The sequence below is a fragment of the Ambystoma mexicanum genome, chromosome 14 (genome assembly GCF_040938575.1).
Source record: "Ambystoma mexicanum isolate Mex_15411 chromosome 14, UKY_AmexF1_1, whole genome shotgun sequence".
NCBI lineage: Eukaryota > Metazoa > Chordata > Amphibia > Caudata > Ambystomatidae > Ambystoma > Ambystoma mexicanum.
In genome coordinates this window covers 10017-25833 of record NC_090940.1, presented here as the reverse complement: position 1 = coordinate 25833, position 15817 = coordinate 10017, and the positions used below count along the sequence as shown (strand labels likewise).

Genomic DNA, 15817 nt, shown 5'->3' with positions numbered 1-15817 from the left:
GGCAGCAGCGTCTAGATCAGGATCCTGGCAGCAGCGCTTAGATCAGGATCCTGGCAGCAGCGTCTAGATCAGGTTCCTGGCAGAAGTGCCTAAATCGGTTCCTGGCAGCAGCACCTAGATCAGGATCTTGGCAGCAGCTCCTAGATCAGGATCCTGACAGCAGCACCTAGATCAGGATCCTGGCAGCATCGCCTAGATCAGGATTCTTGCAGCAGCACCTAGGTCAGGTTCCTGGCAGCAGCGCCTATATCAGGATCCTGGCAACAGCACCTAGATCAGGATTCTGGAAGCAGCGCCTGGATCAGGTTCCTGGCAGAAGCGCCTAGATCAGGATCCTGGCAGCTGCCCCTAGATCAGGATCCTGGCAGCAGAGCCTAGATCAGGATCCTGGCAGCAGCGCCTAGATCAGGTTCCTGGCAGCAGAGCCTAGATCAGGATCCTGGCAGCAGTGCCTAGATCAGGATCCTGGCAGCAGCGCCTAGATCAGGTTCCTGGCAGCAGAGCCTAGATCAGGATCCTGGCAGCAGCACCTAGATCAGGATCCTGGCAGCAGCACCTAGATCAGGATCCTGGCAGCAGTGCCTAGATCAGGATCCTGGCAGCAGCGCCTAGATCAGGATCCTGGCAGCAGCACCTAGATCAGGTTCCTTGGAGCAGCGACTAGATCAGGATCCTGGCAGCAGCACATAGATCAGGATCCTGGCAGCAGCACCTAGATCAGGTTCCTGGCAGCAGAGCCTAGATCAGGATCCTGGCAGCAGTGCCTAGATCAGGATCCTGGCAGCAGTGCCTAGATCAGGATCCTGGCAGCAGCGCCTAGATCAGGTTCCTGGCAGCAGAGCCTAGATCAGGATCCTGGCAGCAGTGCCTAGATCAGGATCCTGGTAGCAGCGCCTAGATCAGGTTCCTGGCAGCAGAGCCTAGATCAGGATCCTGGCAGCAGCACCTAGATCAGGATCCTGGCAGCAGCACCTAGATCAGGATCCTGGCAGCAGTGCCTAGATCAGGATCCTGGCAGCAGCGCCTAGATCAGGATCCTGGCAGCAGCACCTAGATCAGGTTCCTTGGAGCAGCGACTAGATCAGGATCCTGGCAGCAGTGCCTAGATCAGGTTCCTGGCAGAAACGACTAGGTCAGGTTCCTGGCAGCAGCGCATAGATCAGGATCCTGGCAGCAGCACCTAGATCAGGTTCCTGGCAGCAGCTCCTAGATCAGGATCCTGGCAGCAACGCCTAGATCAGGATCCTGGCAGCAGCGCCTATATCAGGTTCCTTGGAGTAGCGACTAGATCTGGATCCTGGCAACAGCGCCTAGATCAGGATCCTGGCAGCCGCGCCTAGAGCAGGATCCTGGCAGCCGCGCCGAGATCAGGTTCCTGGCAGCAGCGCCTAGATCAGGATCCTGGCAGCAGCACCTAGATCAGGATCCTGGCAGCAGTGCCTAGATCAGGTTCCTGGCAGCAGCGCCTAGACCAGGTTCCTGGCAAAGGTCCAAATGAAGGTTCAGTGAAGCAAGACATGCGTGATCTGTGTGAATGCATTCACGGCGCATGTTTTGGGATTTGTAGAATATCGTACCAAACACTCCAAGGGTTTCTTCTTGCATCATATCTGCTTATATTTAACAGCTTGTTTCATATCTATAGGAGCAAGTATAGAACTAATCACATGATTCTCATTTACTCCAACAGGCCGTCAAACAGAGAAGAGAGAAAGAAAATGTGGAAATTCTGCAAGATGTACTGAAACAGTGGCCCAAAGCGACAATTGCTCGTCAAAAGCGAAACTGAAGGAATTCCAATGTTCCCAGAAGGGAGTACATTCGGGCATCCAAAATCAGCAAAAGGAGCCAGAGAAGACAACGAAAAGCGATCATGGCCTCAAGGATTCAGTGCTTAATAATGTGCGTCATGGAACTTCAGGTGACCAGGGAACCCAGAAAGCAGTAAAGCCGTATCAGTGCACTGAATGTGAAAAATGCTACACTAAAAAACGACATCTTAATAGGCACCAGAGAAATCACACTGGAGTAAAGCCATATCAGTGCTCTGAATGTGAGAAAAGCTTTGTTGATCGTCATGGTCTTATTAGGCATCAGAGAACTCATACCGGGGAAAAGCCATATAGATGTACGAACTGTTCAAAAAGCTTCAGCAGTAAGACAAGTGTTCTTGAGCACCAACAAAGACATACAGGAGAAAGACATTTTCCATGTACCGAGTGTGAGAACAAATTTAGCACAAGACGAGATCTCCTTGTACATCATAGAATACATACAGGCGAGAGGCCATATAGATGCACTGAATGTGGAAATCGATTCAGTCGCAAGGACACTCTTACCAAACACGAGAGAACACATACAAAAGAGAGGCCTTACCAATGTACTCGTTGTAAGCAGAGCTTCGAGCGGGTGGAGTTTTTAAAAAAGCACCAGAAAACGCATGTGGAATTGGAAAAGAAGGTTAGTCATAGCAGAGGTATTCTGACACACACAACAGTGACACAGAGGCCCACACCTTATCAGTGCACTGAATGTAAGAAATACTTAAGTGCAGCAGCAGCCCTTGTGAATCACCAAAGAATACATTCAGGGGAGAAACCATATCAATGCTCTGAATGTCCAAAAACATTCACCCATAGATTTGGTCTTGTCATGCATCAGCGAACACATACAGGAGAAAAACCTTATCGGTGTTCTGAATGTCCAAAATCATTCACCCATAAGTCATGTCTTTTCGTCCACTACAGAATACATACAGGAGAAAAACCTTATCGATGTTCTGAATGTGAGCAATGCTTTCGTTATTGGGCTAGTCATAAGAAGCACATGCTAACACATGCACAACATGATGGCCCATCAGGCAAGAACCCGTAATGGTCTATGTGAAGGACAGCCCAAAAAAATGATTTTGCTCTGCACCAGATGACCGCCTATCCACAGCCCTTCTGTTTTCGCTCCCTCTGGGATTTCTCGTGTCATCGTGCAAGGATTCCTGCTATACATTTCCTTCTCTTCTGTACATGTTGTTTATTCTATGTCTGTTTCTAGGATTATTCCCTCCAGCTGTTATCCATGCTTGCAATGCTGTGAGATTTAGGAGGCTGTTTGATATCCCATACACTGCTTCCCCTGTGCCCTAACTTGGCCTACGGGGGGTTCCTGAAGTCTTTTAGAAATGCGAAGCGTGGAGCTTATTCCCACAGCTCCTTCACTGGGCACATGCACCAGGAGCCTGGTGAATTGCCTTTTCCAGTAGTAGTGACAACACAGCCCAGGATACCCAGTATGCAGTGTTCCAGATAAGATTTGGAAGGGGGGAGTATTTTACTCCCTATTTTAAAAAAGTTGGGAGTAAAATGATTTTAAGTCCAATTCCCAATGAGACTATTTTATAAGCAGGTAAAAATATGTTTTAATTGAAAAACAGAAATGTTTCTGTAATATTTATTTCTTTGCACCTAGTTACTCATGCACAGTAAAAGATACATGTTTACTTCTTCCAATCAGGCAGTTAAAATAGTAGTTTCTTCCTGTGGTACTACGTGCACTACTGCTCCAAACATATCCATGGAGCTGTGAGGGAGAAAGCAGGAGCGCAAGATTCTACATGTCTCTTGTTCCTATTTTTTGTTGGGAGTATTTTGACTCCCTATTTATATTTTTGGGGAGAATTTGAGGATTTTTAAAGAGTTAAAGGTGCCGTTACATCCCTTTTCTGTAGGGCTGCCAGTACGTGTACTTTGCTTCAGAGGCACGAAATGGTGGTCTGTTTTAGGTTGGATGCTCGATGGCGGAACACTTCAACCATGCAGCACTTTCCTCAAGCAGAGGAAATAATGGGAGCTTTACTGGGACTCTCATTACGGCTTGGGTGCCTGTAGTTACCATTACCACTGGCTGGAATCTGAGTGTCAGCTCCTTATTACAGGATGACTGCTGCCGTAGTGCTAGCGGCAGCAAATCTACTGAAATACCACCAGAGGTAATTCATTGCATCAGAACCCTACGTTTCAGAATGATTGTTTATTTTCCATTTCCCTCTATTTCAAGAGCTTGGAAATGCAGCATGAACTGCAGTGGATCCTACGACCGTGGTACCGCTTCTATCCAATGCACTGGAGCTGAGCCCTTCATGCATTAAATATTGAAGGTTGTGAGAAGGTCCGCTTGGCCGGCTTCTCATCATCACTCTGCATCATTAATGTCTACCACACTGGCACTACCTTGGTCAGGGTCCTCAACCGAACCTCATCCCCTTTGACCAGCGCCTGCCGTCCCTCATTAACTCCCTTCCTTTACCTGGCTCTCCCCCTACCACTCTCACTGCCCTCCCCCTCTGACTGGTGGACCATGACCCTGTATTCCACCTCAGAATATCTTCGAAGGTGGAGACCTCCTTCACCCGGCTAGTCTTAACGCCCGCTCAGCCAACACACACTCTGCTGACATCTGCCTCCTTCTTGAAGACACTGACGTAGACATCCTTGCTCTTACTGAGCCAGCTCAGTCACTACTTTTGACTCCCTTGTCCCTAATGGCTTCAAGATCATCTCCAAGCCACAACCTCACCGTGCTGGCAGTGGGGTTGCCTTATCTTCCCTGAGTGGGTTCCTTCTGCTGTCATACCCACCCAGCTCTACTCTTGCTTTGAGAGCCTGGTCTGCAAGCTTGTCATCTCTCCCTCTTCCTCTCTGACCATTGCCACTATCTACAGGCCTCCCTGCGCTACCACCCTGTTCCTCTCTGAATGGGCTGATTTCTGTTACTCCCTGCTCTCAACCACCTCTAATCTCCTCCTCATGGGTGATTTCAATATCCTATTGGACTCCCCTGACACAGCATCCACTCTCTTCCTTGACCTCTGCACATCACTATCCCTCTCCATTCTCCCTGTGGCATCCCACTCACTCGGCTGGACACACTCTGCATGCCCTCATCCATTCTGACCTCTCTCTCCCCCACCCCTCTGGTCACTTCACTCTCTTGGTCAGACCATTCTCTCCTCTCCTCTCACCTAGGTCCCCTCGGCCCTTTGACCACCCCTCCAAAAGCCCTGCCAACCTTGTGCTGCCTTTGCATCCGCCTTCATCCCCCCATACTCCCCACCCCAGACTCCACCACCGACTCTGCTCTCAGCAATCTCCACTTGGCCATTACCAACACCCTTGACATTCTTGCCCCAGTCATAAGGATCCGACTGAGACCTGCATCCAAACGTAACACCTGGTACAATTCTGAACTTGCAGCCCTGAAATGCAAGTGCAGAGCTGCGGAACAGAAGTGGAAAACCTCAAGTTCACCCTCTGACAAACTGGCCTGCTGCCTGCTCCGAAGGCAATAAAGACTCTCCATCCATGCCATGGGCCCACGTCCAGGCACGTGCATCGGGTGCATCCTACAACACAGCTGAACTCTTTAGAATGTGCAGGGAACTAGTCAACCCTTCCACAGTCTCCTCCTCCCCTCTTCCGTCCCATGCCCTCTGCAATGCACTGGCCACACATGTTACCACTAAAACTATGGCCTTCCTGAGCACCCTTGCTACCCTCCTTTCCTAGATCCCTCACTTCCTATGCCTTCTCATCCTCCTTCCTCTCTCTCCTCTTTCTCCCCTGTCACACCTGTAGAAGTCACCAGAGTTGTCTGCTCCGTGAAGGTTTCTTCCAAACAGGGTTCCCCGTGCTCCTCCAGGACCTTCAAGGACAGAATTGGCTCTCCTGCCCCCGTACTATCTGATCTCTGAAACAACTATTTTGCCACTGGATCTTTCCCCTCCTCCCTCAAGCACTCCCTTGTTCGCCCCCTCCTGAAAAATCCTCAACGGACCCTACCTGTACAGCCAACTACTGCCCTATTTCTTTCACCCCCTTCCTTGGGAAACTGCTGGATAACTTGGAATTGCCCCAACTCAACTCACACACCAAACTTGTTGATATTCTCCATGACCATCAATCTGATTTCTGGACATCTAAAGGCACGGAAACTGCTCTTCTGAAAACCTGTAAAGAACTGCTTGCATCTCTGGACTCTAACTCTCCAGCTGTCCTCATCCTACTCGATGTCTCCTCTACCTTCGATACGGTCAACCATTCTATCCTCATAAAACGGCTCCATAATACCCTGGGTATCTCGGAGCGGGCACTGGACTGGCTGACCTTCTACACCTGTGGTGTACCTCAGGGCTCAAACCTACCTTGCTCAGCTAGCACTCCTCATTTCCTCCTTCTGCGCCAATTTCCAGTGCCATGCAGACGACACACAACCCCCTTTCAAATGTCCTCCTGAGACCCTCTTGCATCTTCCATCATCAATTACTGCTGTGAGAAACCTGAAGGTGTCTCACTTGCTAGTTCCCAGGTTTCTATCAACCAGGTGGCCAGGACACGATCATCGCTATTGGATCCAGTTCCTGGGGGTGCACCAGTGTGGGAGGATCAACTGGATGAGGGATCCTTGGGGAGTGAAAATGGGACACCGACCGGTGAGACCCAGTGCCCCTTTTGTGTGACAACTTTTCCCCATCCTACCTCTTAAATACCTAGAAGTTCTACCCCGCCCCCTTTTCCAACACAAACACTTTCCTACACCGAGACAGACAACGGACCAACACCAGGGCCATTTAACTGACATGTCCCAACACAAGGGTCAGGCAATTAACCATAAATATGCACACCTGACGGCCCTTTCCCTTCCACACAGTGATAAAAGGCGAAGCATGAAAGCACACATCAAGCAAGGCCGAACGCATGAGGAAAAAGCTATTTGAGACCAGCAGTTCAAGAGTAGGAGAAAGGTGGAGAGATCTAAAAGGGTGACCAGGAGGGAATTGCCCTTGCTTTTTCAACTCAAACCTGCAAAGCCTCTGGGAAATCAAACATAAGACCGGGAGTCACAGCTGGCGAGTGGCGTATCAGATTTCTGCAGTATGTGGAACCCTCCTGCACAGATTGCCAGGGCGGAGAGACACGGTTCTCATTGTGGTACTGTCCTTGACTCCAGTGACAAAAGGAAATGCCAACGAGTTCAATCAAGCCGGTGAGTAGGAAGCAAGTGATAGCGAACCGGACTGTGTTGAGCCCAAGGTTGCAGTAGCAACATTGTATATACAGAAATAAGATAATAGACAGAGGTCGTTTGTGAGTGAAGTTGGAACCATAAATAGGGCCTCATTACGAGTCCGGCGGTAGCCCTGCCGGAAAAACCGTCAGGCTGCCGCCGGACCCATAGTACCATTCCGCCACCGTGATTGCCAGGATCACCAGGGCATTACAACCCCGGTGACCTGGTAATTCCAGAGGCGGAATTCTGTACATCCTCATTCCGAGGACTCCGTGGGGATGGGGACCATGGAACACTGGTTCAGTCTATGACAGAGCCGGTGTTTCCATGTCCATCTGCAAGCGGGTGGTGTTAATCCGGCCAGGTCAGACCTGCCGGGAGTGACACCTCCTGCCTGCAGGACTCTGAATCAGCCGGTCCGGAAAGAACAGTGGCGGCAGTTTTACCGCCACCATTCTTTCTGGACCGGCAGGGTCGTAATGAGGCCCATAGAGTGGTCCGGTGTAATGTGGGTGCTCATTCGAAGGGCTCTATATGGTATTCCTTGCTAATGAAACTACAAAGACCAAGGGGCCTTAAGGTAGGTCATGTGTAGTGTCAAAGTGGTCATTCAAGGGTCAAGTAAAATCCCTTGTACAGTCAAATGTCTTTTGACACATGGTGAACTGCCTTCCTCTGCACTTTCTCCTCTTTAATCTGCACCAACCCCTCCTGGATTTTCAGCACCTCGTCATTGTTCCGCAGCTCTTCCCTCTCACTCCTGACCGCCCTCTTTTTTACTCTGCTCCCCTACTTCCTCCATTATCTGCTATGCCCCCTCTCTTTACCCGGCTTTGCGTCATCCTTATTCTGCTGCACCTTTCTCTAACCTCTTCTACTCCTCCAAAGTTTCCTCCACTGTTCAGCCTTGCTTCCTCTCCAGCTCTACCCGCCTCCAACAGTTTCTTTCATGTAGCCTCCACTCTCTCCCAGTGTTAGGGAGAATTCTCCAGAATGGCTAATTTCCCTTACCTTTTGAGTCCCTCGGCAGTTTTGCTGGATTTCTAGGGTTTAATTTTTTACCTGGTAAGAGTGTGAGCCTTTTTTTCCCACTCTTACATGTGTTTTGCTGTGTGTTGTACATTTTTTGCTCATGGGCTATGGAGTCTCACCCACCACATAGGCATCAACTTTTTACTGTGTGTCACCCAGCACCTTTAGTGCAGTGACACAGGGTTGTCTTTCCAGACTTCCCACTTTAAACTCCATTTTCTGGGACTGACTGCTGTCTCCCAGAACATGTAAAGTTGGCATTGACTTTACTAGTCTTTTTAAATTTACATGCAACATTATTTTGTTCCCCTTTCTCTAAGATTTGGCTGGTGGCAGTGGTATTTACCATTTTTATTCTACCGCAGACTATGAAAATAGCCTTTGGTACCGTTAGAGGCTATGGTGGTAGCCACAAACTCAAACCCGTACACACACTCAATTAGTGCTCATAATTTATTTTTTATTTTTGAGGTGTCCTTATGCGCAACACATGTTACAGCTATCTAAAGCCTTTCTGAAAGCTGGGCAAAGTCTAGTTTATGCCGTAATCATTTTTCGTAGGGTTAAATCCCAGGTTTCCGTATTACATGTGCGTTCTAGTGTTCATCGGCTCTGAGCTACTAGACTTTGCCCGGCTTTGAGAAAGGCTTTAGATAACAGAAACACGTGTCGCGCATAAGGGCACCTCCTCAAAAATAAAAAAGAAATTATGAGCACTAATTGAGTGTGTGTACGAATTATCAGCTGGCGCCGTCTTGAGAAATCACTTTCTACAAGTATTCAATAGCGGTTTCTGGCTATATCCGCTTTTCTACAAGACGCGACAGATTTCCTGCACTTAATCATCAATAAAGCAAAATCAGCCAATTCCACATACCAGGCTCATATAGAGGAGTCGCCGCCTGAGCAGCTTACTAAAGCCAAACCTCCTTCTTTTATACACTTTTATACACTATTATACACTTTCTACACTTTTATTTTAACTTGGTTCCGGTCGAGTTGTTTCGCCATATCTTTTTGTAAAGGTCTTTCTAGTGTTTTACTCTGCGCGCCAAACCAGGTTTGGTTCCTTTGTTCGCCGTCCTTTGGCGGGCTTCTGCACAGAAGCCCTCCTTAGGCACCTGAATGTCTGAGGGGGACTGAGGGAGACAGGATGTGAGGGAGGGGTTTGAGGCCCCCTGTACAGGGTCTCCTTGGACAAGCAAGTCGCACTCTTGTTTGATTGGCTAGGTGGCTGCCCTGCCAGGACAGCCACCCTGCTGTGTGATTGACAGCCAGGCTGTGTGAATGGGGGATTTGGTGCATAAAAAGCCAGTCTCTGGGACTGGAAGGCAGAGCCACCACTGGAACGAGAGACCCAACGAGAAGCTGAAGGAAGACTACTGCTGCAACTACTGGACACCCGGTGAAGCCCTGCTGCAGGTCCGAATCGCTGGAAACTTCGACGACAGAGGAGATCTGCAAGGAATCTTCTTGCCTTGAGCCTGGTGGGAACAACCAGCTCGCCAAATGACAGACACCGGTCCTCATCCTGGTCGAATTTGCTATGCTTCACTGCAGTAGATCGGATAGCCAGTGGAAAGAGAACCAATTTGGGTTTTAAGGAGCACACCTTTTATTCGTTGTTTTGCTCCGCTGTTGGCTTCTTCCCTGGGCAGTGCAGGACCCTCCAGCCATCCTCCTTCTTGTCACCACGACTGAAGCTTCAGGAACCATGAGCTTGCAGGAACTGGCAGGAAAAACTGCTTCAGCTACAGCCTTCTTCTTTAAAGGTACTGTGCAAATGCGGTCGTTCGTTCTGTCCGACAGCGGTGAAAGTGCGGAAAATCTTTTGCCTCTTTGAAGGCTTGTCCTTCTCTTCTCCTTTGAATAACTTTTCCTCCGACCAACTTCGTTTTGAACTCCTGGCAAAGACTTAACCGCAAGCTACTTTGACTGTGTGATCCTCTGCAAAGACTCTGAACCATTAACATTGGCCCGGACCTATTGACTTTAATCCTAGTTGTAGTAGCCTTTTCTAGATTGTGCTGCCTATAACTCGTTAGTGTTATTGATTTTGAATAACCTTGTCTTTTCTCCCTTTTAAATTACTGGAGTGCCATTTTGCTTACTCTTCATTTTGAGCCTAACTTGTCCAGAATTGATTGGGGGTTGTTGTAGTATATTAAGACTGTGATTTTCTGCTGCTTTATGATAGTGAACTGTTTTATAACTGATGGTGTAAAGAAATGTATATTCTTTTACTCAGAAACATTGAATCAGTGTTTGTTTTAATCATAGTAATTGTTGTCCTTTGTGTAAACTCTTGGTACTGCTCATTTTACTCTTGAGATAAGTCTGGCTGCTCAGCCATCGCTACCACTTTACTGTGTAGTACAGGCTTGTACCAAAGGTGAAATTGTACTTACACTTGTAGTCTTAATTTTGTGTGGTGTTCCCAAAGGGTACTGCAAATGATTCTACCTAACACCCATCTCCCGCACCACTGTGACAACTCCCTGCTGGGGGCCTTGCTTTGACTTCAAGCCCATCCTTCCCCTAAACAGGCTCAGGAGTGTAGGGGTTTATGTGTGGGACTCTTATTGGTCAATTGTATTTTGCCTAAATCTTTCCCGATACTCTTCCAGTCCTATAATCAACAGAGAAAGTGTTGCTATTTGTGTATTTTAAAAAATGTTTGTGTTTTTCCATATTCCACAATATACATCATGTGTGCCAAAATGTCAAAATATAGATATAGTTTAATTCAAATTATATGTATAGTTCATGTAAGAAAATGTAGTACATATATGTAAAAATCAGACATATCCGATATGGTTACAAAGAATATACTCCATATAATTCACTACCAAATATTTACAGAAAATGACAACGGCCATTAAAGGACACAATACCCAAATTAACAAACAAAATAAAGTAAAGAAAAAAGCAAATTTAGGTGTGCGGTGTGTGATAAACCTGACAGTGTTCTCCCATCTACTCCTCCGGGATCCTCTGTTCAGGTGGCCAGAGAAGGGCCATTGCTTTTGGACCCCGACCCTGGGGGTGGACAAGCGAGGGAGATTCACCTGAGTGGAGGGTCACAATGGTTTGGGAGGAGAATACCCAAGGGCAAGGCATGGTATTCGCCCTCTGCCTTTTTGCCATCAGAAACCCCTTCCACAGCCTTCATGGGATATTTCCAATCCAATTCCATTTCCCCTTCCCCATTTCCAACTAATACTGGGAAAAAGATGAGGCAGTTGAGAGTAGTGAGGATTACCCAGAGAAACAACATGGGGAAAGTAAGGGAAACCTACTGTAGAAACTCCTCAAGTTGTCCCACTAGCAGAGTCAGGCAGGGTCAGACGTTTAATAATGACCACTTACATCTGACTCCACTTGACTCTTTAGGACTGAAGGACAGGCATGTCCTGTTAATTGGAGTATTGAAGCTCAGGCAAACCCAGCCCTGACAACACACCTGCAGCCCATTGATACTGCACATGTGTATGAAAAGAGACTGCTGAGCGATCAAAAGGAGAAGCAGTTGGGAGAGCAGAAGGGAGGTTGTGTGGCTGAGACCAGCAGGGATCCCTTCTCAGTCCCAGTCTAATGTTTGTCAGAAGCAGAGAGCGATCTGCGTATTCTGTCTGGACCAGAGAAGTCAAGGAGTAGAGGATGGCAGGAGCTGAAGGCTGGAGAACGGTGTGCTGATACGCTGGACCGGTGTCTGTGAGGGGCTGCAGCGTGGCAAGTGAGCTGTGTCTCCAAGGATCCAGAGTGAGGCTGCCTGCATCCCACTGGCGGCGTTCAGTGGAATGTTCGTTCCCTTGGGACCTGTGCTGGCCCCAAGGGCGTCTGAGGGGCAGGTCGTGAGACCCTGACGTAAACCCTTTATAATCTGAAGGGACTGCCTGTCAATGCGACGCTGTCCAAGAATGTGTGTGTGTCTAAAGCGGAGCAGGAGAAAGGCACAAACTGTAAAGCAGCATGAAATGAAAAGCAGGTAACAGATTTCAAAGAGGCATGAAACAGAAAGCAAGTTAAAAGAGTGTAAAGCGTCCACAATTGTCCACAGGAAGAGGATCATTGTGGGACTTGTAGTGAAGAGCCAAGTTAAACAAGAAAGCCAAAGGGTCCTGGGATCCGCATATATGAAGAAGTTAAAGGGATCTGGGACCCATGTAATAAAGAAGAGGAAATACTTGAAACACAAGCATTGCCTCAGCCAAAAGGAAGCCAGTTTTGTTTCAAGGAAAGGCATTAAGGTGAATAGAAGGGTGCGAGTGACCCAAAAGTAAAGGAAAGGTGCAAGAGCGAAGTAAGTGTGCAAGAAGCACAATAAGGAAAGGCACAGGTGCAAGGGTGCACGCCAGTGAAGTTAATCAAAGGAAGGTGGCAGTGGCACAACAAGGTGATGAAGGTCAGCGGGCACACTGAAGTGAAGGATAGCAACGGGGTGCAGGGAGCACCTGAAGATTAAAGGATAGAAGCAAAGCAAGTACAGGAAATACATAGGGCCTCATTACAACCCTGGCATTAAGGGGTTAACGGCACCGTAAAAGGCTGCGGCGCCGTTAAACCCTTAACACCAGATTCACACTTTAACGCCTGCTTTTTGCAGGCGTTAAAGTCCAAGGCGCTAAGCAACCTTGGTGCTAATTACGGCACCGTAATTTACGGTGCCGTAATTAGCACCTACCCCATTCCCATTGTGCCCTATGGGCCAAAAATGGGAATGGGGAAGGGGCCATGGTGAATGGGGAATTACCGCCCCGCCAACCTTGTAATGGGGCGGTTATACCGCCATCCACCATGGCGGAATCCGGCATGGACCATGGTGCTAATAGCACCATGGTCCAATGCCAGGGTCGTAATGAGGCCCATAGAGGGGCAACAGATCAGATTGGTCACGCTCGGGAGGAGCAAAGGAACCTGGTGTTTTCTAAAGTTTCCGATTCGACCCCATGAGAAGGTTATTTGAGAAAGGAACTGTCTATAGAGGAAAAGGTAGAAAAAGATGTGTGACCCCTATTTTTTGTTACCGTGGGACTGTTCTATTTTTTGTTCTGTGGGGGGAGGAACATATATATACATATAGAGAACGTAGAAGACAGTTACCCCATTATCAACAACTACTTATATCGAAAAGGCCACAAATATGTTTGCCTTTATGACAGAGACCACAAATGTTGCACCTCTGCTACTATCTGCCATGCAATGGTGTAATAGTATTATGCACAGAAATGGTCAATTGATGACCTCTCTTTTGTACAGCTGTTGCTGAATTTAGAACAACATATTCACGTACTAACCCCACTTGCTCGAAATTGTTTTTTTAACCTTTGAACATCTGCAATTTAATAATTTCATGATGTCTTTTAATTTTTTGCTTGTAATTTTGAAATACATTTTGTACTTTCTATATGTATTTTGACTTGGTAGAGCCACTTTGAAATTACTATTTTTCTCCTGAAATTCAGTTCAGGGAAGTTTGTGAGGCTCTGTTGGTGCACTGACTTAAAATAAGTTGTTGTTGAGAATGGGGTAACGCCTTCTATGTTCTCTCTCTATATATAGAGGAAAATGTACATCCTGACAAGCTGAATTTTATGTTTGAAACTGAAGCGGCCCCAGCTTGGGGAAGGGAAGAGGGCTAACAATTTTGAGATTGACAGAATTGAGGCTTGGGGAAGGGAACCCAGAGAGTTGAAAGAGGAACTGTGTCATGTTTCTTTTGTTCTTTTGAACTTGGACAAGTTGAAGCTTGGGGAAGGGAATCCCAAGGAACTAAGGACATTTACAGTATTTGAGAATACTGCAAGCGCCCTGTGGAGAGGGTTTTACAAACAGCCCTTTTTGATTGAACTCATTTTTGTGACACTGAATAAACTACTCCTGGTGAGAAGATCACCTGACACCAACCTTGGTTTCCTATTTTCTGTTGAACACTATTTCTCCTTTGTAAAGACTTCCTAACACATCTTTGTAAGGAGTGAGGACAAGCACAGGTTTAGACACAGACAGATTTTGGTTTTGGACTTTCAGACGTCGACGGCCCTTAGAAACATCAGTTGAGGGAACCGTCCCTTTGGCATTACAGCCAGTTAGGTATTACACCAACCCCATGATTGTAGTAAATAAAGGATTTGGAACTATAACACTTGAGTCTATGTCTGAGTAAATGGTTGCCTGCGCTACAGCTCAATAGGCTCATTGCTTTGTGTTATCAGCTCACATTGGATGTGTCATATGTGTAGAGATGGTTTATGGCTTTTGTGATTTATTCTGTGACATGAATTATGTTGCATATATGTACAAATAAAAAGTAACATGCACTGCCGAATTCTTGCACTTATATACATTAAAATGTTACTTTATAGTACAGAAATGTTATCAGTTTTGTGTGGTTATGTTTATTCATAAAGTGTATCAATGTACTCCACGTGACACCATGTTTCTTATTGTGTTTTCTATTATTTTCCCGGGTGTCAATGAGTTGAGGGCATTGCCCGTCTAGTCTGTCTCTAGGTTATGTATGCGGCCCCATCTTCCTCAGGGTCCTTAAACTAATTATCCCTGATTGACACATCCAGAATGTGTGTCTGAATCTTCAACAACATCCAAAGCATCCAGAAATGCTGCCTGCTTATTCTGTGTCATCCAGCAATGATGCCTGCTTATTCTGCTGTCTGCTTATTCTGTGTCATCCAGAAATACTGCCTGCTTATTCTGTGTCATCAAGCAATATTGCCTGTTTATTCTGTGTCATCCAGCAATGCTGCCTGCTTATTCTGTGACATCAAGCATGCCTTCCTGCTTATTTTGTATCATCCAACAATGCCGCCTGCTTATTCTGTGTCATCCAGAAATGCTGCCTGCTTATTCTGTGTCATCCAGGACTACTTGCTGCTTAGACTGTGACATCCAGGAATACTGCCTGCTTATTCTGTGTCATCCAGCAATGATGCCTGCTTATTCTGCTGTCTGCTTATTCTGTGTCATCCAGAAATACTGCCTGCTTATTCTGTGTCATCCAGCAATATTGCCTGCTTATTCTGTGTCACCCAGCAATACGGCCTGCTTATTCTGTGACATCCAGCAATTCTGCCTGCTTATTTTGTATCATCCAACAATGCTGCCAGCGTATTCTGTGTCATCCAGCAATATTGCCTGTTTATTCTGTGTCATCCAGCAATGCTGCCTGCTTATTCTGTGACATCCAGGAATCCTGCCTGCTTATCCTGCTGCCTGCTTATTCTGTGACATCCAGCAATACTGCCTGCTTAATCTGTGATATCAAGCAATACTGCCTGCTTATTCTGTGACATCCAGCAATACTGCCTGCTTATTCTGTGACATACAGCAATGATGCCTGCTTATTCTGTGTTAACCAGCAATGATGCCTGCTTATTCTGTGTCATGCAGCAATACTGCCTGCTTATTCTGTGACATACAGCAATGATGCCTGCTTATTCTGTGTTAACCAGCAATGATGCCTGCTTATTCTGTGTCATGCAGCAATGCTGCCTGCTTATTCTGTGACATTGAGCAATCCTGCCTGCTTATTCTGTGTCATCCAGCAATGCTGCCTGCTTATTCTGCTGCCTGCTTATTGTGTCATTCAGCAATGCTGCCTGTATCATTCAGCAATGCTGCCTGCTTATTCTGTGTCATCCAGCAATGCTGCCTGCTTATTCTGTGATATCCAGCAATCCTGCCTGCTTATTCTGTGTCATCCAGC

The 15817-nt window shown here is 47.0% G+C and overlaps 1 protein-coding gene across 1 annotated transcript in view; it reads left to right on the top strand.

Annotated features, from left to right (window-relative positions):
* The window catches only part of LOC138527324 (zinc finger protein 883-like), a 160958-nt gene extending 146493 nt beyond the window's left edge, over window positions 1-14465 (top strand). The window contains exon 3 of the mRNA XM_069638376.1: window positions 1691-14465. Within this exon, the coding sequence (XP_069494477.1) occupies window positions 1691-2874 (1184 nt within the window). The 3' untranslated portion in view covers window positions 2875-14465. The remainder of the gene's footprint in view (window positions 1-1690) is intronic.
* Window positions 14466-15817: the final 1352 nt, after the last annotated feature.